General features: G+C 44.2%; 1 protein-coding gene across 14 annotated transcripts in view; it reads left to right on the top strand.

Moving 5' to 3' along the window:
* Positions 1-25,679, top strand: part of LOC139238943 (transcription factor 4-like) — a 652,736-nt gene that overhangs the window by 354,252 nt on the left and 272,805 nt on the right. For 10 of the 14 annotated variants that reach the window (XM_070867526.1, XM_070867515.1, XM_070867541.1 and 7 more), the window contains 2 exons: positions 852-917; positions 5,735-5,773. In XM_070867526.1, the coding sequence (XP_070723627.1) occupies positions 852-917; positions 5,735-5,773 (105 nt within the window). Of the gene's footprint in view, positions 1-851; positions 918-3,298; positions 3,342-5,734; positions 5,774-25,679 lie in introns of those variants that run through there. The other 4 variants (XM_070867514.1, XM_070867518.1, XM_070867548.1 and 1 more) reach the window with 2 other exon arrangements.

Below are 25,679 nucleotides of genomic sequence, written 5' to 3'. Positions count from 1 at the left end.
CCCGTCCTCAATTTTGGAGCGGTGTCCGGTACCGCTCCCTTGTTTTCCTACCACAGCGTGCACGCACCAACCCTGTACCAACTGGTGGGGACCCCTTCGCGAAATTGACCCTCGGGAAATTGCCTCTTGGCCCGCGGGAGTGATCCTGCCACCGGTCGGTGCCCCAGACAGCTTTTGCTGTTGGTACACTCTCTGTGGCTTGGTGGCATAGCCGCCCTTAAAGGGGAAGGTGCGCTGCCATGGCCACCATGTTTTTTTTGTCGGCCGACTGCCAGGTCGCGGGTTCGGCCGGGCCACCAACAGGCAGCCTGGCACCCCCCCTTGGGTGCCAGGCTGCTGGCCTGGCTGAAACCCTCCCTGGTGGCCCAGTGTTTGCCACTAAAGTGGCTGCAGAGCTCGCAGCGGCTCTCCCCTTTAACTGAAGGGGAGAGACGTTGTGACGCGCCAGTGCAATGACATCATCAGCACAGTGCTGATGACTGTCAGCGTCGGCTGCTCCGCCCTGCACCCACTTCCGTTCCGCTAGTGACGGCACTCTGCCCTGCCCCCCACCTCCGCTCCCATGATGATGCCACTTCCGCCCCGCTTCAAAAAAATCCCCAAAGTGTTAAATTTCGACGGTTAGGCCGCCCCACATTTGATGAAGGAATAGAGAGTTGTATGCCCAAGTTTGCAGGTGACACTAAGTTAGGTGGCACAGTAAGTGATGTAGATGGGAGCAGGAAGTTACAAAGGGACGTAGGCAGGCTAAGTGAGTGGGCAAAACTATGGCAGTTGGAGTTTAATGTGGGGAAGTGTAAGATCTACTTTGGATTTGAGAAAGATAAATCGGAATATTTTCTTAATACTAGGATATGTGGAGGATCAAAGGTGTCCATGTTCACAAATCACTAAAATCTCGTGCACAGATACAAAAAGTAAGTACAGAAAAGATACATTGACCTTGGAGTGGTACGGTGCTGATTCACCAGACTGATGCTGCGGTTTAAATTATGAGGACTAGTTGCATAAACTTGGTTTTATTGTTGCTTTCTCCTCAGGTACTGTCCCGCTCTTCTTCAAATCTGCGTCATCACCCCTTTAAAAAAAAACCCTTGACCCCCTCCGTCCTGGCAAACTATCACCCCATCTCCAACCTCCTTTTCCTCTCCAAAGCCTTTGAATGTGTTGTTGTCTCCCAAATCAGTGCACATCTCTCCCACAACTCCATGTTTGAATCCCTCCAATCAGGTTTCCCCCCCTGCCACAGTACTGAAACGGCTCTCATCAAAGTCACAAGTGACATCTTATGTGACTGTGACAAAGGTAAACTATCCCTCCTCAGCCTTCTCGACCCGTCTGTGGTTTTTGACATAGTTGGCCACTCCATTCATCTCCAACGCCTCTCTACCATCATCCAGCTGAGTGGGACTGCACTCGCCTGGTTCCATTCTTATCTGTCTAAACGTAGACAGAGAATCTTCCCACTCCCACATCATTAGCCCTGGTGTCCCCCCAGGATCTACCCTTGGATCCCTCCTATTTCTCATCGATATGCTGCCCTTCGGTGACACTATCCAAAAACCACAGCGTAAGTTTCCACAACGCCCAGCTCTGCCTCACCACCACTTCTCTCGACCCCCCCACAGTCTATAAATTGTCAGACTGCTTATCCGACATCCAGTACTGGAAGAGCAGAAATTTCCTCCAATTAAATATTGGGGAGGCCAAAGCCATTGTCTTTGGTCCCCGCCATAAACTGCTTTCCCTAGCCACCGACTCCGTCCCTCTCCCTAGCATCTGTCTGAGGCTGAACCAAACTGTTCACATCCTTGGTGTCATATTTGACCCTGAAATGAGCTTCCAACCACATATCCGCAGCATGACTATTTCCACTTCCATAACATCGCCCGTCTCCACCCCTGCCCCTGCCCTGTTGCTGAAATCGTCATCCATGCCATTGTTACCTCTAGACTTGACTATTCCAATGCACTCCTGGCTGGCCTCCCACATTCTACCCTACGTTGTCATCCAAAATTCTACTGCCCGTGTCCTAACTCACACTAATCCTGCTCACCCATCACCCCTGTGCTCGCTGACCTACATTGGCTCCCAGTTGAGCAACATCTCGATTTTAAAATTCTCATCCTTGTTTTCAAATCCCTCATGGCCTCGCCCCTCCCTATCTCTGTAATCTCCTGCCGCCCCACAATCCCCCGAGATATCTGCGCTCCTCTAATTCTGGTCTCTTGAGCACCCCTGATTTTAATCACTCAATCATTGGTGGCCGTGCCTTCCACTGCCAAGCCCGTAAGCTCTGGAATTCTCTCCCTAAACCTCTCCGCCTCTCTACCTCTCTTTCCTCCTTTTAGACGCTCCTTAAACCCTACTTCTTTGACCAAGTTTTTTGTCATTTGCTCTAATTTCTCCTAATTTGGCTCGGTTTCAAATGTTATTTTATAACACTCCTGGTGAAGTTTTACCACGTTAAAGGCGCTATCTAAATACAAATTGTTGTTGTTGGTTGTGGGGCCGGAGGAGATTATTGAAATAGAAAGGGGCAAGACCGTGGTGGGATTTGAAAACAAGAATGCGAATGTTTTAATTGAGGCGTTGCTTAACCGGGAGCCAGTGTAGGGGTGATGGGTGAGTGGGAGTTGGTGTGAGTGAGGACGGGCAGCAGTGTTTTTGATGACCTCAAGTTTACAGTATAGTTTGTACTGATGCAAAGCTAACAACACCAACTATGTAGTTTAGTGGCCTTATAACAGACTGCATGACAAGAAGACATCAACAAAAGTAGTATTCCAACCACAGGAGTAACAACACTTGGTGATGTAGTTAAATGAGGATTACGCCATCACACGACAGAGGGCATCACAAGGTCTCTTTTATTATGGCGGTTTACCAAATTATTTCAGTAGAATCGTAACTTCCCCAACAGTTAACATTTTCATAAAAGGGAAGTGAGAAGACTTTTTAAATGTGCACTATGCCCGGTTGTGATTTGTTTGTCATTTATAATATACACTGCATGCCTGTTTGAAGTTTTACAGTGAAGCTGAAGGAAGTTTACAGTTTGAATGCGGGTTTACATTTATTTTGCTAAAATCCTGTTTACAGCATATTAAGCTTTTGAAGACTGTAACAGCATTTCTGTCGAGGGAAAATCTCGATCCATTTTTTAATATTGCACAACTTTATTAAAAAGATATATTATTGCGAAACAAAGTTGAAGTGCCAGCAAGGACATTATCAAGGTCAAGGAGAATAGGAGAGAAGATGCAGTAAATGGAGCAGTGTTCAGGTGACACCAAGCTTGTGTTTTAAAAGATTGCAGGAGGAAGAGGAAACTGAGGCTGGTAAGCTGTTCACGATCCTGGGAAAGAATGATTTGAAGTAGGAGGCAATGAAATGAGTCTTGAGCTCAACATGACGAGAATGCAAGATTTAAAACTTGCACCGTTATATGTACACCATTATTTAACAGACTGGGTTCTTTTAAAAAAGAAATTAAATGTGAATGCGTTGTAAGTTTTTATAAACCGCTGAGGATTCTATGCCCTCACAGCTTTAAAATGTTGGCAGATAACTTGGCTGCAGTTCTGACTGCATTGTACTTGTGTATTGATGTGTTTCTTGATATTTTCACGTTTATAATCAAAAATGAAATGTGGCTAGTAATACCTGTAGCGGTCAATTTCACATCACTCATCGCCCTTTCTCACTTTATGTTTTTGTTTGCCCATCGGTAGTATCCAATTATTTTATTACTGCTGGGGAGTCCTAATTAACCTTCCACCTCCCCTTCCCCCCCCCCCCCAAACTTGGAGTGGGGCGAGAGGAGAATGGATGAGATTTTAAATGTAGAAAAAAAATCAGTTGATTGAAGAAATGTAACCATCAATCCTGTGTCAAATATTAAGAGTGCCTGTTTTTTACTGTATATACTTAAGGGTGGGATTAACCTGCTTTGTTCTGTATCCTATTTTTGATTTATCCTGTTTCCATGTCATGAAGACCAGTATTTTGCTGTTAGGGCATTGTGTGTTACAATGGTGTACATGGAACTTGCTGTATTCACTTGAGTGTTTTTTCCCCTTAACTTGTGTAAAATCTATTGTACCTGCCCCCTTTGGGAGAGAGAAGCACAATGGTAGCCTTGTCTGTCCATCCATCTGTCCACCTACCTGCCTGTCCCTGAAAAAATAGCATGAGAATTGCGTATCAGATCCTCACCAGATTTTTCTGGCCATCCTTTTAGAGGTTGAGCTGCTTTCATTTAGAACTTGAATTTGCTTCGATCAAAATCAAGCTGACAGCAAAATTCCTATCTACAATTTCTACCCAAAAGAAAATACTGATTGACGGTTATTGTAAACCAACATATTTGGCAGCTGTAGTGAAAAGTGGCATTGGTGAAGAGAGATTTCATATTTACCCAATGACTCGTCTTCAATTGGGACCACCAGCTTCATTGCGTTTTAAGGCCAGGCATAAAATGTAATGTTTCTTCATGTAGTCTCTAGTCCATAACCTCAGTTCCTCCACTGGAAGCAGCAAGGATGGCCTAAAAATTTGATAGCTCCACACCTAATCTTCCAATATTTTCTTGCAGGAAAAAAGTTTGCAGGGCTATGAGGGAAAGGGCAGGGGAGTGGGACTAGCTAAAGTACTCTTGCAGAGAGCCTGCACAGACTCGATAGGCCGAATGGCCTCCTTCTGTGCTGTAACCATTCTATGATTCTATGATCCTATTACGAGCCAACCATGCATATGCAAATAAGGAGCCTAATGCCTGTGCAATATTGGGTCACCGGCTGTGTTTAGGAAGAAGAGGTCTACATTCAGCCTAACTAGCGGTCCTTAAAGTACCAGTCAATCTCCCACTCAGCGCCTCCACCCCCTTACCGATCGCAATCTCAGTTTCTCCCCATTGCCACTGTCACCTCAATTGATCCCTTCTCCTGATCGCCCCACTCCAGAAAGGCTCTTCTCTCCTATTGAACCCCCTCCCAATCGGCCATTCTCTCCCAATCGCCCCTCTTCACATCGGCTCCTTTCATCCGTTCGCCCCCTCGCTCCCGATCAACCCTTTTCTCCCGACCGTTCCTTTTCTCCCAGTCGCCCCCTTCCCATTATAACCATTTGCCGATGGCCAATATTGGAAGCTTCTTTTTTATGGGGCATCTAGTAGGAGTCCGCTGCTTGGTGCAGGGATGGTTGCCTGCGCCCAGTTTTTGCCAACCTGCCAGCGATAATAAATTTCTGTCCTAATGTTCCTTGCATTAAAATAATGCGGCCTCATTCCCCTGAAACATCCTATTATCCCACAAAAATCTACACACATTGAACATAAAAACATCAACAAATGATATTAAAGTACGTGTGTACTAAAGACATGTCATGATGTAACAGATACAGAAGAGGTGGTCGGCCATCTTTATAGCAACAAACAGAAGCTGAGGAGACAGACAAAAAAAATATCAGCTTGGCTACTATTTTTGACATTAACCGTTGCTTGCATTGGAAATTGACAGGATTCACCTTTGAGGCGAGTTTAAATTAGTGTGATGACCATAAATGCAGAATTCCTGTCAATACACGGCCATTGCCACGCTCCTGCTCATCCCACATCCTTGTTACAGAATTAGTGGGCTTCATTTTGGGCTCCTCGCTCCACTCATGACATTAAAGTGAAGTGCAGCTGAAAAAAAAACATTAAACACTTTTTTTTCCCACTTTTCTTTTCCAGCTCCATTTTACTGCGATGAGAAGAGGAATGCGATCAAAGGTAAGTCCAGTTCAAAAGAAAGTAGTGCTTCCATTCTCGGTGGCTGCTACAGACAGGGTTTCATTTGGTCCCTCCTTCCACCTTGCTTTATGAATAGTGCTGGATACAGCTTTAACCCCGATTCTGGCTGCAGGACCCATCAGCACCAGCAGAAGCGAAGTGCAAGTTTGTTGGTGTTTTTTTCATGATTATGTGCGTAAAAGCCGTACAGTTCAGAAGGGCCCCAGGGATGATTTCTGATCTGTGTTGAGTTAGTTGACCTCTGCTGCGGCAACATTTGGCAATACTACAATTGGTCCTAGTGCTCCTGGGCCAGAGAAGGAGAAAATCATCGACAGTTTCCACTCTTGGTCACTATCCAGTGACCTCTGCTGGAAAAGGAAACATGTGTTTGTCAGGTAAGGAAGGCCATGATAATGCTTTGTTGGGCTGCCTCCACAGAGCCATAGCATGAAAAAACTCACTGTCTACGCCCACAAATGTTTACTCTGGCGAGATACTGAGTTATGAGTGGAGCTGTGCCCTGCCATGGGTCAGGCCATGAGCAGAGGAGACGAGAAAACTGTAAGAGAAAAAAAGCTGTAACTGACAACTGTGAGTTAAATGGCTATCTTCCAGATCGTGGAAGAATATCCAGAATAGTTTTTCACCTGGGTTGGAAATTGAGCAAGTCTTTAAAAGATTTCTGAAAGACTACACGTGGCTGCTCACCGTTGAGTGATAATTTGTGTTTGAATAATTGTATCTGAGATTCACTCTTGTGATTTATCGATCTATTGGGCAGTAAAATTAGTGAGCACGCTGATAGAATAAAAATATGACTCCATCAATAGTTTTACAATTTATAGCCGGAATGTAATTTTTTTATTATTATTTTAAAAATGCTGATCCTTGATCCTTGCAGAATATCTCTCATTGATTTCTAAATGCTACAGATGTACTTTGATATTGCATGACTGACAACTCTGAAATCTCTCACCGCACTTCTTCTTAGCTTCCTTATTTACTCTGTGCACAGTGGTCCATGTTTTTCATGGGTTTTGGGAGAAGCGAGCCAGGGCTTCAGTTTATCTGAGGATTGGATTTGTTGGTTTGGGAAACTGCAGGTCAGCTATGTGAGGTGAAACCACATGTTTCCTTTTTATTTTGCTTTTGAGAAGAGTGGGTGGTCTTTGGAAAACCGGATTTTGATGGAAGCAATAGAACCCATTCAATTAGATGCAGGGCGAGAATGGATTCAATATATTCCTTCTTTGGGATATTACAACACCAATGTTCCCTGTAAGCTGCGCTTTGTGCTGTGAGGCCTGTTTCTTTTAGTGTGCGGTCCCTTTCGATCTCCCCGCATGCGTGGTACTTACAATGGAGAAGCCGGTGAGCAGCCTGCACAGAACCTTTCCCATTGTGGCCGCACAGCTTAGAGGGAAAATTGTACAGCTCTATTTTAATATCATAGTAAAAAAAAATTTTAAGTAGCTTTAGTTCCTGCTCCTGAACAAGTGCACATGTAATTGTTGGGTGAGGATAGAATTGGGCTCAGCTGTGATGCTTGCTGTAGTTAAATAGGCTGGTAATGTAGGCAACCATAAGAATAGCCACAAAAGTGGTAAACAAAAATAAACCAGTTTTGGGTGTTTGACTGGAATTTGAGGACTAGAGCATTAATGTAACGACAAACCTAATCCTCCTTCTCACCATTTTAGTGGTAGATTGTGGAGGGACATGAGGCTAGATTTTCCACTTTTGTGCTTATCGCTCAAAAATGGACGTTATTTCCGGTGTGGGCGGTAAAAAAGGGTTTCAGATCGCCGGCTTCTTGCCCATTCTCAAAGCACCTAGTCTTCATTTTTGAAAATGGGCGATACTGCGACGATATGAAATAGGCGGTAGCGTTAAATCTCTCTGACCTCCTGCCGTAAAGTGTCACCGTCCTTAGCAACGGCATGGCAACGCTCAATTCCCGCGATTCAGGAGGTCAAGGGTCATCATGACATGCGCAGAAGAGGAGACAGATAGAGAGGGAGTTCAGAGGCACTGAAAGCGTGTGTGGCTGTGATGTGTGCTTGTCTGGCTGAAGTGGGAGGCATGAGGGAGATTCACCAGCAGCAAAAAGCCTACTAAGCACCAAGAGCATAGTTGGCACCGAGTTTTTGTCCAACAAATAAGATATAACATAGAATGGATGGAGGAAGCCCTGGAACTGGTAGCCTGGAACAATGGTGGCAGAAGACTCGCAGTGGTCCCGGAACGTGGCACTGCACCCCAAGGTGCCTCACCCCCATTGCCAACCACACGAGAGCCAGCAGCAACATCTTGCTTATGGCTCGGAGCACGTTCTCACCTCGGGACCGTCCTCTCCCATATCCGTCCAAGCAGCATTTCGGCCGTCACCTCACCCCCCCTCCCTCCCGCCGCCCCAATGAAGCATCGCCTGAGGACCTCCTCAGCCAGGTGGCTTGGAGTTAGAAGGGGAAGGGGAAGCGGTAGAGGTGGGGAGGAGGTTGGTTGGTTTGTACAGAGATACTGATGATTTCAGACTAATGTTTAGTTTAAATGTTTTTATTTAACAAAACCTTGCAGTGCATTGGCTCAGATAGCTGCACCATTACACGCTGGTGATTCCTTAACATCAAAAGGTATAATTAACCTTAACTTCAATCAACTTAAACTTTAACTGTCACCAAGGTGATGCCCACCATTGATGTATGACCTGCACACCCAGCAGTGGGTCAGCCTTGTAAATAACACCAACGTTCTTTCAGGCAAAGCGATCATTGATGAGCTCCTGACGTAAGGCTCTTGCAGCTATCATGCCACCACGGGCCCTTTCATGCGGTCTACAGGGGGCGGGGGCATGGCTTCATCATCAGCCTGATATCAGCGTCCGCCTCCTCGTCCTCCTCTTCCTCTCTCTGGTGAGGTGGACTGTCAGACTCATCAGGCAATTCTTGTCCCCTCCTGATAACCAAGTTGTGCAGCATGGAGCACAACACCACGAATTGAGCTACCTGCTCAGGGTGGTATTGGAGCACGCCTCCTGAGTGGTCCAGGCATCTAAAGCGCTGCTTAAGCACTCCAATGGTTTTCTTCACAATATTGCAAGTGGTTCTGTGGCTCTCGTTGTATCGCCTCTTGGCTTTGGTGTGGGTGTCACGCGGGGGGGTCATCAGCTAGTTGACGAGGCCATATCCTTTGTCACCAAGCATCCAGCATTGACCTTGTGGCTGATTATTAAACAAGTCAGATATAGTGCTCTCACGCAGGATGTGAGCATCATGGATGCTGCCCGGAAATTTAGCATTCATTGCCATTATAATTTGCTTGTGGTCGACAACCAGTTGGACATTCAGGGAGAGGAATACCTTGCGGTTCCTGAAAACCTCTGCATCCTGAAAAGGTGCCCGCATCGTGATGTGCGTACAGTCTATTGCTCCCTGCACCTTGAAGAAGTTTGCAATTCTGGAGAATCTGAGAGCCCTCTCACTCTGTGCCTCCCTGGTCATAGGGAAGCTGATCAAGTCCCTCCTGCATGCGTACAGGGCTTCAGTGACCTGTCTCATGCAGAGATGTGTGGCATGCTGAGAAAGCCCGCAAATGTCTCCAGCTGTGGCCTGAAAAGAACCCGAGGCATAGAACGACAGTGCTGCGGTGACTTTGACCTCGATGGTGCTGGCAGGCTGCAGATCTGCCCTTATCAGCTGGCATACCTCAGTGATAACCTCTTTGTGGAAGCGCAATCTCTGAAGGCAGGTGGTGTCAGGCAAGTCGAGGTAAGAATGCTTCTCCTTGTACTTGCGGGAGATGTAACGTCTGGTCCTCTTCATCAGTCTGTCATGTCTTACATTGAGCATATAATGCAATGAGCATACCTTCGGCGATCTCGAATCTGCTGTATGTAATTGGTCACCAAGAGAGGGTGAGAAAGGACAGGCCCCATTGCAGTAGCTCTCTGTTTTCCACCGATTGGTCACAAACAAGGAATGTCCTAACGAAAACGCCTATTCAATTCCAATGGTCACGCCTATGAAAACGCCTATTCAACACAGTATGGTCAAGCTGTTTGTCGAGATGTTCACATCAACTCCAACAACCTGCAGAGTACATCTGAACTCCACCGAGGTTGAAGCACAGCAGCCTTTTAAAGGATGCGACATGTGATCTACAACATGGTGTCCATAACGCTGTGATTAGTTCCGGTTAGTTCCACTTTTTCTGGGCTTTTTTTTGGGCGAGCGATCTTGTGGGCGATATGTGTGCGAGGTGGTTAAATTGACGCTGGGCGATGTCATGGCCGCTTTTTTCGGTAAATATGCTCTTTATGTCAAAAAAAAGTGGGCGGGCGGTATTATTGAATCTCGGCGTTAAATCAGTGCCGAAATTAACGCTGGGCAATATTATGGGCGTTGATTTCGCCCATCCTGCTGATTCCGCCTAAAGAAAGTGGGCGGGCGGTAATATTTTTTCCCGCCGTTAAGCCTATTGAGAAAGTAACGCTCGGCAATAAGTTTCCTAAAAATGCCCGTCGGTTTCCATTTTGTGCCAAAATAGGCGATATATGGGCATTTTACGTCTTTTCAGCGATAAAATGTACGTTAAATGTGCGTTAAGCATGCAAAAAAAGTGGAGGTTCTAGCCGATGGTCTGAGAAAAGATTGCTCATCTCCCTCACTCTCTGAGAATTACATTTGGGACACAATTAAAGAAGGAACCACAAAAGAGAAAATAGACCCATAGAAGCTTTTTTATTTAGAATTGTTACATAGAATTACATGGTACCTACAACAGTCTCCGTATTTCTCCTACCAAAATGAACTATCTCACATTTTGCCATATTGTATTTCACTTGCCATTTATCTGCTCTGCAAGCCTGTTTTTTTCTTCCTCCTGTATTTTGGTACAGTCCTCCACATAGCTATACTTCCCCCCCCCCCCTCCCCCCAATTAGCCATCATCTGCAAATCTTGACATCATACCTCTAATTCCTGAATAAAAATAATTTACAGGTACAATATCCGGAATCCTTGGGATGGAGTCTGTTCCGGTTTTGGGGATTTTCCGGATTTCAGACAAGAAAATCCAGAATCCTCGACCGATTCCGTGCTGGATTTCGGGTTTTGCCTCAAAATGTCTGGTTTTCGGACAATAATTCTGGATTCCAGACGACTCCATCAGCTATGCGCAAAATGTCCGGTTTTTGGACAATTCCGGTTTTCAGAGTTCCGGATTCGGGACGTTGCACCTGTATGTACATGGTGAATATTAGTGGTCTCAGCACGGATTTCTGCGGGATTCCGCTTCCAACCCTCTGCCAGTCTGAGAAACTTCCCTTTATTCCTACTACAGTATATGTTTTTTGTTATGTAACCATCTTTCAATCAATTCGGTCACCTGGTCCCTGACTACACACACCCTGACCTTTGTCATGTCTCTTATGTGGCACCTTATTGAAGGCCTCCTACATTACAACCGTGACATCACTTCAAAAGGACTTCATTGGCTGTTAAGCCCTTTGGGACATTATGAACGACACTTTATAAATACAAATCTTTCTTTCTTTATGTTGTAAAGTTGTTGCAAGTCAGATTCTGAAGAGGATGGAACTATTGAATACCTGAGATAGCTGAGAGCTAGCTCTTCTTGCATTCAATGAATGTTTTATCGAACACAAATTGAACCACTGTAATAACCAGAGGACAGAAAAGCACCACTGTGTGAAGAATATAGTTAGTTATAATCCCCTGTGTGGTATAAAAATGGGGAGTTGACATATTACGCTGCTCTCCCTGTCATTTTGTGAACTGATCGTGTTAACAAGAAAGAAGCACTTTCCGCTTTCTCTGGGTTTCTGCTGGAATTGCCATCCTGGAAACCTCTGTTCAACTACATGCTGATTTGTAATGACATTGTGGCCCTTTAACACACGACTCATCCCGTTAATACAATCAAAGCATGAAAAGCAAGTTTTATCTATCAGATGCAGGTTTCCCCGACAAAATGAGCATGCTGAGAAGGGTTGATTTTCCGTAAGCACTGACCTGTCACCTCAAGAACTTTTACAACCATGTAATTCAACTCGTACCAGTCTGGATGATTTTAATTCTCTTACATCAGAACCTGGAAGTTCTTTGATCGTTGCTCACTTTTCCTGTTATTGTAAAGCCTGTTTTTTTAAGTAGTTGAACTGAACAGAAGCTCTTTAATGAAACATAGCTGGACGTCTTGCCCGGAGATAGATTCAGCGACTGTCAGCTTAATCCATGTCATTGTACCCAAGGTCTTAGTCTGAAAAAGAAGGGGAGACTAGGAATAGATCATCTTTGTTATAATACAATCTCCAGAGCCTATATATTGTATTGGTTGTCACATGACATAACTGCTTAAAAAAACACCATTGGGAGGAACAAGTAGATTTATAACAAATATTTGAACTGAAAGACTTGCCATTCTGATGGTTCAGTTGGTTAATGTACTGCCCAGTGTGAAACTAAGCTGTAGACAACAGGCAAGTTGAAAACCATCTGTAAGATGCACTGCAGCAATTCGCCACGGCTTCTTCTGCAGCACCTCCCAAACCCACGGCCTCTACCACCATCCCCTCCAAGTTACACACCATCCTGACTTGGAAATATATCATCGTTCCTTCATCGTTGCTGGGTCAAAATCCTGGAACTCCCTCCTTAATAGCACTGTGGGATTACCTGCAGTGGTTCAAAAAGGCAGCTCACCAACACCTTCTCGAGGGCAATTAGGGATGGGCAAAAAATGCTGGCCTTGCAAGCGACGCCCACATCCCAATAATGAGTAAAAAATAATTTCAAGTTTTATATAGTTTGAACTTAGTTTGCTGATGTTAGGCGAGGCTACAGTTGGGAAAAATCAGCTGAAATGCCTCCTTCTGATTTCCATCCAGGGAGCTCGATCGAAAGTTCAACTGTGTCTGTGTTGATGTTGGGTGAGAACCGAAACAGGGGTCAACTATAATGTTGTCTGCAGTCAAATAGCCTCATTATTCTCCATTGACTAGGCTCACACATGAAGGTTGGCCACTTGGGTGAGGTAGTTGAAGGCTGCTGGTCTCCGTAGACTGGTAACAAAGCAAGGGTCAGCTGCTTCAGGAAAGAAGAGAAGGAATTTGCAATAAAAACAACAAAATGCAGTTGCAAACCAGTGCATTGATTAACTGAACCATTTGTCTTTTCCCCAATTTTGATGGTAGTGTAACATTTTGTTATGTTCTCCTGCCATTAACGTGTGATATCATCTTGATAACTTTAAACTGGTTTACCAGGTCATGGCAATTTCAGATGCATTTGAGCTTAAGATTGATCAGTAATTAAAATGTATATAAAACTGATGTGATAAGATGTACACTTACGTTGACACACATGAAATCAGTGCATGCCCCTCTTTAAATGCTGTTTTTTTTAAATAAAGTAGAATTGTACCAATGTATGCTTTTTTCTTCGATTTGATTAAAAAGTGCTCTAACTTTAAAGAGGGAAGTAATTGCAATGTAAGATACTTCCTTCCTTTTGTCCCTTATATTCAATGTTTTAAAACTGCGCCCAGTTATTTAGGTATATTCCCTTTGTGAATACTAATTTGCAACTGTTGGGGAAGTTGCTGTTACTTTTAAACAAAGCAAATAGGAAACAGTAACGTGATGTCACACAGGGGGATGAGCTGGAAACACTGAGTTAAAATTTGCTTGTAATAATGGGGAGCAGCCTTTCACTTTTTAATACTTTACTTGCTTCCAATGCATCTTCAGCCAACCACAACCAAAACTGGTCATTGCAGACTTAAGGAGGGAAGGGAAACCCCTAGTCACTTTGGAGGAATAGTAGCACGATAAATACTTCCTGGTAGACACAATCTATGTCTTGTCATCTTGTCTTCCCAGTTCTTACACCTCCTCCTAAGGCACTGATCATTCAAGGGAATGGTTCCATGGGTATCTTAGTCCTCTGGCACTTCACCTGGGTGGCATTTATTCATTTGTGAACATAGGAACATAGGAATTAGGAGCAGGAGAAGGCCATTCGGCCCCTCGAGCCTGCTCCACCATTCAATGAAATCATGGCTGATCTTCTACCGCCACTCCACTTTCCTGCATTATCCCCATATCCCTTGATGGGTGGAGGGCAGAGAAACCTAAGGCAAAAAGAAAATAGGACCACATTACAGCAAAATTCTAAAGGGGCAAAGTGTGTTAGAAAGATAAGCCTGAATGCTCTGTGCCTCAATGCGAGGAGTATTCGGAATAAGGTGGATGAATAACTGCGCAGATAGCAGTTAACGGATATGATGTAATTGGCATCACGGAGATATGGCTCCAGGGTGACTAAGGCTGGGAACTCAACATCTAGGGGTATTCAACATTTAGGGAGGATAGACAGAAAGGAAAGAGAGGCGGGGTGGCATTGCTGGTTAAAGAGGAAATTAATGCAATAGTAAGAAAGGACATTAGCTTGGATGATGTGGAATCGGTATGGGTGGAGCTACGGAATATCACTGGGCAGAAAATTCCAGTCGGAGTTGTGTACAGACCACCAAACAGTAGTTGTGAGGTTGGGGACAGCATCGAACAAGAAATTAGGGATGCTTGCAATAAAGGTACAGCAGTTATCATGGGTGACTTTAATCTACATATTGATTGGGCTAACCAAACTGGTAGCAATGCGGTGGAGGAGGATTTCCTGGAGTGTATTAGGGATGGTTTTCTAGACCAATATGTCGAGGAACCAACTAGGGAGCTGGCCATCCTAGACTGGGTGATGTGTAATGAGAAAGGACTCATTAGCAATCGTGTTGTGCGAGGCCCCTTGGGGAAGAGTGACCATAACCTGGTAGAATTCTTTATTAAGATGGAGAGTGACACAATTAATTCAGAAACTAGGGTCCTGAACTTAAGGAAAGGTAAATTCGATGGTTTGAGACATGCATCAGCTGGAATAGACTGGCAAATGATACTTAAAGGGTTGACGGTGGATAGGCAATGGCAAACATTTAAAGATCACATGGATGAACTTCAGCAATTGTACATCCCTGTCTGGAGTAAAAATAAAACGGGGAAGGTGGCTCAATCGTGGCGAACAAGGGAAATTAAGGATAGTGTTAAATCCAAGGAAGAGGCATATAAATTGGCCAGAAAAAGCAGCAAACCTGAGGACGGGGAGAAATTTAGAACTCAGCAGAGGAAGACAAAGAGTTTAATTAAGAGGGGGAAAATAGAGTACGAGAAGAAGCTTGCCGGGAACATAAAAACTGACTGCAAAAGCTTCTATAGATATGTGAAGAGAAAAAGATTAGTGAAGACAAACGTCGGTCCCTTGCAGTCGGATTCAGGTGAATTTATGATGGGGAACAAAGAAATGGCAGACCAATTGAACAAATACTTTGGTTCTGTCTTCACGAAGGAAGACACAAATAACCTTCTGGAAATACTAGGGGACCGAGGGTCTAGTGAGAAGGAGGAACTGAAGGATATCCTTATTAGGTGGGAAATTGTGTTGGAGAAATTGATGGGATTGAAGGCGGATAAATCCCCGGGGCCTGATTGTCTGCATCCCAGAGTACTTAAGGAAGTGGACTTGAAATAGTGGGCCCAAGTTTCGAGCCGCGCCTAGAACGGCGTAGTCCCGACCTGGACGCACGTTTTTCGCGCCGCAAAGTGCGCCTAAAAAAACCCTCCAGATTCTCCACCTCCCTGCAGGTCCTGTGGCCCTCGGCGCAGCGCAGCAGGAGCTGTAGGGGGCAGAGCCAGGTCCCTGCGCCAACCCTCCAGATTCTCCACCTCCCTGCAGGTCCTGTGGCCCTCGGCGCAGCGCAGCAGGAGCTGTAGGGGGCAGAGCCAGGTCCCTGCGCCGAAAACAGTGCCGGTACCTCTACACATGCGCGCTACAGTGGGCACGCAAGTGCAGTAACTCCAGGCGCCCGAAACTCTGTGGGGGGGGCCGAAGCACGTAGTCCCTAGCCCTGGCCGAATGGCCTCACTGGGGCTGCGTGAATAAGGCTCCTCCCACGACCAGCTCCTGCTTCCTCCCGACTCGACTCCCGCTCCCCGCCCCCAGACCGGACCCGACACCCGCTACCCCACCCCACCCCCGGACTGGATCCGACCTGACCTCACTCCCCCCGACCTGACTTCCCTCTTCCTCCCTCCCTCCCCCCGACCCGACCCGAACCGACCTCCCTCCCACTACCCCCTGACCCGACCCAACGCCACCTACCTGTAAATCTGGTGCTGGGGACGGGCCCTGCCCGAAGTCTCGGGCCCGGCCCGTTCAGCCTCCCTCCCCCTTCTCCTTCCCCCCCACCCTCCCCCAATCTCCTTCCTCCCACCCCCCCTAATCTCCTTCCTCCCACCCCCCCCAATCTCCTTTCCCCCCCCCCCAATCTCCTTCCCCCCCCAATCTCCTTCTCCCCCCCATCTCCTTTCTCCCCCTTCTCTCCTTTATCCCCTTCTCCCCCCCTCCCCCCTTCTCCCCTTCTCCCCCATCCCTCCCCCTTCTCCCCCTTCCCTTCCCCTTCCCTCCCTCTGCTCCCTCCCTCTCTCCCTCTACCCCCCTCCTCTCTCCCTCTACCTCCCCCTCCCCTCGCTGTCAGAAACACAGATACTGACAGACAGAGAATGAGAGACACACAGACAGACAGAGAGATAGAGACACTGACAGAGACACACTGAGGGGTCATCCCAGCATGCTGTTGGAGGGCTCCCGGTGCTGCAGTCGGTAAGTAGAACATTTTTATTTATTGATTTTTCAAAAAATTATTTCTTATTCATTCTTTTTGATTGATTTATTGGTTGATTTATTGATGTATTTATCATTTATTATTGATGATGGCTCTTTATTTGTAAAACTGAAGTGTTTAATGTTTGTAAACTTCACTTTAAACCGCCCCCCCCCCCACCATTCCCTACGCCTGATTTGTAACCTACGCCTGATTTTCTAAAGTGTAGACAAGGTTTTTTCGAGCGTACAAAAATCTTCCACTTACTCCATTCTAAGTTAGTTTGGAGTAAGTTTTCACTGACGAAACTTTGAAAACAGGCGTAAGTGGCCGGACACGCCCCCTTTTGAAAAAAAAATTCTGTTCCAAAGTGAAACTGTTCTAACTGACTAGAACTGGAGCAAACTAAATGACGAGAATTCCAATTTCTAAGATACTCCGTTCTACACCAGTTGCTCCTAAAAATCAGGAGCAAATCATGTGGAAACTTGGGGCCAGTGGATGCATTGGTGATTATTTATCAACAGTCTATCGAGTCTGGATCAGTTCCTATGGACTGAAGGGTAGCTAATGTAACACCACTTTTTAAAAAGGGAGGGAGAGAGAAAACGGGGAATTATAGACCGGTTAGCCTGACATCAGTAGTGCAGAAAATGTTGGAATCAATTATTAAGGATGAAATAGCAGCGCACTTGGAAAACAGTGACAGGATCGATCCAAGTCAGCATGGATTTATGAAAGGGAAATCATGCTTGACAAATCTTCTGGAATTTTTTGAGGATGTAACTAGTAGAGTGGACGAGGGAAAACCTGTGGATGTGGTGTATTTGGACTTACAAAAGGTTTTGACAAGGTCCCACACAAGAGATTGGTGCGCAAAATCAAAGCACATGGTATTGGGGGTAATATACTGACGTGGATAGATAACTGGTTGGCAGACAGGAAGCAGAGAGTTGGGATAAACGTGTCCTTTTCAGAATGGCAGGCAGTGACTAGTGGAGTGCCGCAGGGCTCAGTGCTGGAACCCCAGCTCTTTACAATATACATCAATGATTTAGATGAAGGAATTGAGTGTAATATCTCTAAGTTTGCAGATGACACTAAACTAGGTGGCGGTGTGAGCTGTGAGGAGGACGCTAAGAGGCTGCAGGGTGACTTGGACAGGTTAGGTGAGTGGGCAAATGCATGGCAGATGCAGTATAATGTGGATAAATATGAGGTTATCCATTTTGGGGGCAAAAACGCGAAGGCAGAATATTATCTGAATGGCGGCAGATTAGGAAAAGGGAGGTGCAACGAGACCTGGGTGTCATGATTCATCAGTCATTGAAAGTTGGCATGCAGGTACAGCAGGCGGTGAAGAAGGCAAATGGTATGTTGGCCTTCATAGCTAGGGTATTTTGTAATGTCACTGCTCCAGCAGTTAATTAGGTAATATACAGGCACAGCTGGAGAAAAACTTGTAACTGTAGGAGTTGCAAGAGGGTGTGTACTTCCCATTATAAGTACATTGCCTGTGAATGAGGCATTCTTCTTAAATATCTTTCTTAAAGGGAAGGAATAGGTTAGATGTATAGGCGGTTCTTCTTTTCAAAGAGAACAAGTTGCTGACTTGTGCAGTGAATGCTTGAAGAGACAGCTGGACTAGTTCCTGGCTGGGGTAGAGATCGCATCATACAAGAGGTAGCTGCCAACTACTCTTAAGTCATGGTCAGTGTGCTCTCCTGGACTAGTTTCTATCGCTTTGAGGGATCAGAGAGGAATTTTCCCCCCTAATCGGCCTTGGTTTTTGCGTTAGTTTTTCACCTCTTCCAGGAGACTGCATGGAAGGCACCCAGAGGTTAGGGAGTTGCTTGACTTGATGCATAAGGCATCACAATCGTAAGGGACAAGCTAGATGGATCAACTGGTCTTTTTCTGTCTAACATTTTTGTATTTTTGACCCTTCTGATCAATCACCAAGCAACCTCTGATACTTCCTCACCATACACAGTTTCCTGCCATCTCCAAGCCCCTCGTCCTTTGCCTCTGGTGAAATGATGTCCTGAGTTCTTTCATGAACATCTTCTCTAAGTCAACATGTTCAATAGTATCCATGCTTGTGGTTTCAGTACGCTCATCCACATCAAATTACTTGTGATCTCCTCGTCTTCTCTTTCCCTCCCCACATTCACAAACCCCAAAACTGAGGCTATATGCTTGTCTTTTCTAATCGTCTACTTTTTCCTCTTTGCCCGATCCCCACAACACTCCAGCTTCTCCTCATTGGAGTTCTCTGTTTCATGAGACCCTAACCTTAACTCCTAATGACTCTGTAACTTCTCCTCAGCTCACGGTTCACTGACATGATATGCTGCTGCATCTCCACAGGAATGCTGTAACTACCCTGAAACACCCCAGGCATGAATCCTCAGGCTTCTCCGATTGCTGACCCATTTCTAGCCTCTTCCTCCTATCTAGGGTTCTGGAACACATCATTGCTATCGAGCTCTGTGATTACCTCTCCCACCATTCCCTTTAGTCTATTTACCCATTTTGTCCATACTGCTGAGACTATCCTGGTAAAATTAGTCAGTACCATCCTGTGTGACTATAGCTAAGGTATGTTGACACCCCCCTTGTTCTCTTTACTCTCTCAACAGCCCATAGCACACTGTCCACTTCATCCTCCATTCCCGCTTCTTTGAAGGCCCATCGTTGTGGCAAATCCTTTTCATGGTTCCACTTCTCGTTGCAATACAGCCTATCTACTGATATTAAAAGGTCCATGGCAGGGAGCTTTCCCAGCAATCCTGCCTCAGTTAACACTACCAAAACAAATGAACTGATAAGCTATTTCATTAGTGTGTGGGATCTTGCTGTATGCAATATGGCTGCCACAGTTGCTGCAAGGTGGCACATCGTGCATGAAGCTCTTTAGACAATAGGGAGAGATGTGATAAGCTGCTATATAAATGCACGTCTTTTTATTTTTATTTCTCAGAGTTAATATCCTTCACTTTGATGAGCAACACAATAATCACCCTCCAATAAGACAATATTAATTCACTTTCCATTTCACATTACATTTCAAACACAACTCTATAGTTACGTGGCGGGGTAGATGGAAAGAGGAAGGAAATTCAGACTTGCTTCTGAATGTCATGCAATGAAAATGGAGGAGAGGCATATGACGACCTATCATTAGGAGTAGGGGAAGGAATGAACCATTTCAGATCTGTTTCATTATAGGCAATTTGTGTAATTGAATTGCTGACTTCTGATCTTCGACTTGTCATTATTTAGAACCTGGCAGTATACGACTTTAGTAATTTTTAAGTTTCTTCCTATAGAGGTTTGATTTAGTGATATATTTAGCTGTGCACTTCTTAACTTACCAATGCACAGTACTGAGGAGAAACATTCTTCCCTTCCAAATACGCTGGTTTCTTTAGCTTCTACTCATTACTCCTCGAGAAATAAATACTCTGTTGTGGGGCACCACAGCTTCAAAAAAGGCAATTTTATCTTCTACTGTTGCAGTGCTGACTTTTCCTCGGATATTCATATCTATCTTTCCCTCTCTCTCTCTCTCTCTCTGTCTTGCCCCCACTTCCCTTTGCTGATTTAAAAAAAAATGATTTTCATCTAAGCATATCTTACAGGTGGAACAAATTACTTTCCCTGAAATTTCTGCTGCAGTTTGATTTCATTAACATGCCATGCAAACACATTCATTAGCTGCAATGAAGAGTTAAAATCCTCCTAATAGAATAATTGGTTGAATGAAGTAGAGGCCCTGTGAACTTTGTACCACTGACGACAGAACGCAAGCCTCAAACCGTCGGAGTCAGCTGGTTATGTGACCAGAATGCAGATTTGAACGTGCATTTGATAAACTGTTCTGTAGCTGATACCAAAGCAGGATTGCTAAAAATGACATCTACAGCAGGAAATACTTGAAAAAAGATAAATATATAATTATCAGTGATTTTATTCTAAAATCAAAAAAACAGCAGGTTTGAGACTTTAACTTTTCTCATGATCCCATTCAAAACTGAAAAGGTTGGGAAATTAATAGGCGCAGTTACTGTTAGCAACGGTTTATAAATTAATCAGTAGTGTGTTACTGTACCTAAGTTGCCAATAATTGAATTAATTTAGATCAATAACATTTTGAAAGAATTGTTCACATACAGTGGCCTGACCTGTGACCAGTAATTTTCAATTCACTAGTTATATCAATATCACCATTATCCAGTCTTTCTTGAGAGAGAGTGTGGATGAAAGAAGGGAGCTATTTCCTTTTTCCTACCTCCGTTTATTAAAATTGATCAAAGGTAGTGAGTGTAGTTATACTTCATGGTTTGCATTGCTAGAAAATAGTTTCTATCAATTATATCGATGTCAAACTGAACTGGCATTTTACAATGGATGGGAGACCACCTGGCAGTCTTGCAATGCTTCAGCTTCTTACTGGAACATTGGAACAGGAGTAGGCCATTTAGCCCCTCGAGCCTGTCCCGCCAGTCAATCAGATTATTGCTGATTGCTATCTTAAGTCTATCTACCTACCTTAGTTCCGCAACCCTTGATACCTTTGCCTAACAAAAATCAATCAATCTCAGTTTTGAAGTTTTCAGTTTACCGAGCATCAACAGCTTTTGGCGGGGAGAGAGTTCCAGATTTCCATTACCCTTTGTGTGCTTTCTGACATCACTCCTGAAAGGCCAGGCTCTAATTTTGAAGTTATGTGCACTTGTTCTGAGCTCACCCACCAGAGGAAATAGTTTCTCTCTATCTACCGCATCAACTACCTTACTCGCCTTAAACACCTCATCCCTTAATCTTCTGTGCTCAAGAGAATACTAGCCGAGTCTACTGGTTGCTTGCATAACGATAGCCGCTGAAAGTATTTTTTAAAAGACAACTGTGGGCTGTTGTTATGTTTTCCGTGTTAGACAAGAACCTCTGAGATGTTGGCTCTTATTATCATCAGTAAATTCACCTAAAGTTTGGGGCTGTGCACGTTTGGATAAGCATGCTCACGGCTCTGCTTTTCCCAATTTATAAGGTGATGGAGTGGAGCAAGGTAGCTCTACAGCAAGAACAGAATTTGTTGGAAACATTTAGCTGGTTAGTCAGCCCTTGTGGAATGAACCATTTAGGCCATGCAGGAGTGAAACCAGGAATCAGTTTTTCACGCAAAGTGTAGTGGAAAGGTTGTGGATGCTAGGCCAATTGAAATTTTCAAGACTGAGATCGATCGATTTTTATTGGGTAAGGGTATCAAAAGATATGGAACAAAGGTAGGTAAATGTAGTTGGGTTATAGATCAGCCATGCTCTAATTGAATGGCAGAACAGGGTGGAGGGGTGAATGGCCTACACCTGTTCTTAATCTTTTTAATAAGAACTAAAACATTTACTGACGAAAAGCATATAAAAAAACAATAGAACAAAGGGAGGGAGAACGAAAACACATGTACATACACACACACACAGACACACGTATGGTAATGGCATGTGGAATAACAGTGCATAAGTGGAAAACAGGAGATGGTTGAATGGCTGAAATGGTAGAAATATGAAACAGTCGGAACCTGAAAGCAGGTTCTGGTGTCAAACAGTACCGGTAATATATTTACAATATAACAACACAGATACTGAATGGGGAGGAGAGGAGAGCAAGATGTGACATTTTTCAGCCTAGGTAGTATAACATGAAATGAATTTTTAAGTTATGGATTCAATCTGCACATATTGGAGGCAAGTTTCGGTCTGAGTTGTACCTATTTTTCTGGAGCAACTAGTTTAGAATGGAGCATCTTAGAAATTGCAATCCTCAGCATTTAGTTTGCTCCAGTTCTAGTGAGTATGAGTAGTTTCATTGTAGAACAGATTTTTTTTTTCAAAAGGGGGCATGTCCAGCCACTTATGCCTGTTTTGCAAGTTTAGGCAGTAAAAACTTACTCCAAACTAACTTAGAATGGAGTAAGTGTAGATTTTTGTACGCTCAGAAAAACCTTGCCTACACTTACAAACCAGGCATAGATTACAAATCAGGCATAGGGAACGAGAGATGGAGGGGGGAGAGAAGTAATTGAATTTTACAAGCATTTATCAGTTTCACTTCTACAAATAAAGAGCCATCCTGAATAATAAATGATAAATAAAGTAAATTTTTAAAAAATTGAATTTTCCTACCTGTCTGAAGCAGCAGCAGCAGCAGCCTTCCGAGCTGCGAAGTAACTTGCAGGCAAGCAGGCCGTTCGGCCAGTGAACAGGCGCAGGAGGCTTCAGTGAGGCGGGCCACAGACACACACAAACGCCGGCGGGTTGGAATCATGTCCTTCCTTCTCATTGGCTGATGATACAGTCGAGCAGATGCAAATGCTGCAGCTCTACAAGCCGTCATCTACAACCGAATGGGGGACATTGGATTATCTTAAGCATGGCCTGACTGGCTATAAATCTGAACTTGTGGGAAATTCAACAACTCTTTATTTTATCTAAAGCCAAAGACCTAACCCTGCCACTCTTGGGCCTAGTCCTGGACGCAGCAGGAAAATCTGCACAGTTTGGACTCCACCCTTGATTGCTGGTGGCCATAGAAGGCCCTACGCCAGTCTCTGCCCTACTCCACTCCAGCACCGTGGTTGTAGCTGGCATCTTCTTATTAATTCGCTTCCACCCCCTAATACAAGACAATCTTAACAACATGCCTCTGCTTGGGGGCCCTGACCACCTTGTTTACTGCCGCATACGCACTTATTCAAAACAGCATTAAAAAAATCATTGCATTCTCAACATCAAGCCAATTAGGCACACATGTAGCCCAAGACCCCTTGCTTAGCCACACCCCCCAAGAGATTTCAGCAGTGATAAACATTGATGTATGAGCGCAAGCTTGAATCAGTTAAGGTTAACTGGGTTGGTAAATCTCGTGCCAGCCGCCGCGGTTATACGAGTGACCTATATTAATACTCTCCTGGCGTGAAGAGTGATTTAAGAAAATCTTTAATTACTAAAGTTAAGACCTCATCAAGCTGTTACACGCACTCATGAGTGGAGCCATCAACAACGAAAGTAACTTTATAACACCAGGATTCTTGATGCCATGATAGTTGGGCCCCAAACTAGGACTAGATACCCCACTATGCCCAACCACAAACTTAGACGATAACTTACTGTATTGTTCGGCAGAATACTACAAGCGCTAGCTTAAAACCCAAAGGACGATATACCTTTGAAAATTGCCGAGTGCCAATGTTTATTTCATACTGCGCATGCATGCACAGGGCTGCCGGCATGACGTCGGCTTCTGCGACCTAGCCCCGCCCCCCTGCAGGCAGAGAATCGGCGCCACGCTTTGGCTCCGTCCCACCACAGATGTCTCCACGCCGCGCCAACCTGGAAAGGAGCCGATTTCAACCGGAGAATCACGCAGTAAGTTTTTGACGCACTTTTCAGCGCAGAAAACAGGTGTGGCTCTCGGAGCTGCGCCGTTCTAGGCGCGGCCCGAAACTTGCCCCCATAGTAATGGTAATTGAATACTTTCAGCTTTAACTTCTGAGGCATGAACAGAATTTATCATTTCAACCAGATAAGTTAGAATTCAAAAAATCGTGTTCCTCTTGGAGCCCAAATAACTTGATTCTTACCGATATTATGCACTTCTACATTACTCTTAGATTCTCTACTTCTGCCCCCCCCCGCCAAATGAATCAACAATAAACACAAATAATTGCTTCATAACTAATCTATTAATTCTTTTCATCAGAAGCAAAAGTTAAGCTATCAACAAAATGTGTTTGTGAACTCATTTATTTTCCACTTCGCAGGAGTTGTCTACCATGCTCTCTATGCTGTGTCCTCCGTCTCTTTCGACTGAGACAGTAGGCGTTGCTATGTCGCGCTCTGTGAAAGAAATTCAGGCATATAGACATGTTCACTAATTTACAAAAGAGCTCTTTTTTTTATTATTTAGTGTCTGGCTGCTGCAATAGTCCTTCAGTTCTCAGCGGGTTAACTGAAGAACAGGAGATGGATTGTAATTGGCCTATTTAGAGTGTTTTGCATGTGAATACTGTGCTAGTGAAGCATTACTAAGTCTGTTGTGAATGACAGGGTGATTAGAATTTAGATTAGGAAACCCATTCACTACTCAGAAAGTACAGTAATTGGCTCAGTGTGGTGAAAGTTGATTACATGTAATGATAAAGTAATAATTTTGGTATTTAATATTGATCTAAATAAGCAGAAGGTTGGTGTAGTGACACCTTAACCAGGGTTGGGAAAAAATATCTGTGTGGTATCTCATTACCAGTGAGATAAATTTAAAAAATAGCCATGCTGCTATGGGGAAGTTTGCGAAGGCGACGTGCGCATTTTAGGTAAGTGTAGTCTCAAGGAGTAATTTCCTGGTAAAAAATTGAAGTGATGCCTATCTGGAAAGATTGCTCTGTGACACTTATATTGTGTGTAGTCAGAAGCTTCAGTTGTTGGTGAGATTACTTAAACGAGTTGTGGATATATTTGGAAAGTTTGCTAATGAGTTGTGTGTGCTTTAGGGGCAAGTAATGTTGAGAAGTGATTTATTAGATCAATTTAAAAATGATTTAAATAGAATCATTTTGTGGAAAACCTTCTGTACTTTATCAGTAACTTTGTTTCATTACTGGCGAGATCAATTAAAATGCTGGGAATTCACTGATGAGTCATCCGTACTTCAGATCGCTAGTCATCAAGCAAAATAGAGCCTGTTTTGTCAAGCAGCCACATACTCAGTTCCAAGGGTTCCTTAAATGAGCTGTCATTATGATTATTAAATACAATTTAATGGAGAAATATAATTTCAATAGATAGTGACTACACTCTGATGTTTGCAGTGCCCCTGTTTCTAAAATGGAGTTGCACAGCCATTTCTTTTCAACATCTCCTCGGGGCTAGTTACACAGAAGATGGAGTCCTTGAAGTGACTCAACCTAGTTCCCTTCTTAAAATAAGTATAGCTTGAGTGGTAGCTTCCACATCGCTCTGAACTCCAAGATTAGAGCACTCTGTTACTTTCATATATCTTAAAGTAACGTTGATAAAAAGAGCTCATTTCTGTTTTAAACTTTGTTTCTAAAAAATTTAAAATTCTCATGCTGTTACTTGATGTGACTTTTGTATTGTTATTTGAAGCACTG

The sequence above is a fragment of the Pristiophorus japonicus genome, chromosome 2, assembly GCF_044704955.1.
Source record: "Pristiophorus japonicus isolate sPriJap1 chromosome 2, sPriJap1.hap1, whole genome shotgun sequence".
NCBI lineage: Eukaryota > Metazoa > Chordata > Chondrichthyes > Pristiophoridae > Pristiophorus > Pristiophorus japonicus.
The sequence above is the reverse complement of the archived record's forward strand: the minus strand, read 5'-3'. Positions and strand labels throughout refer to the sequence as shown.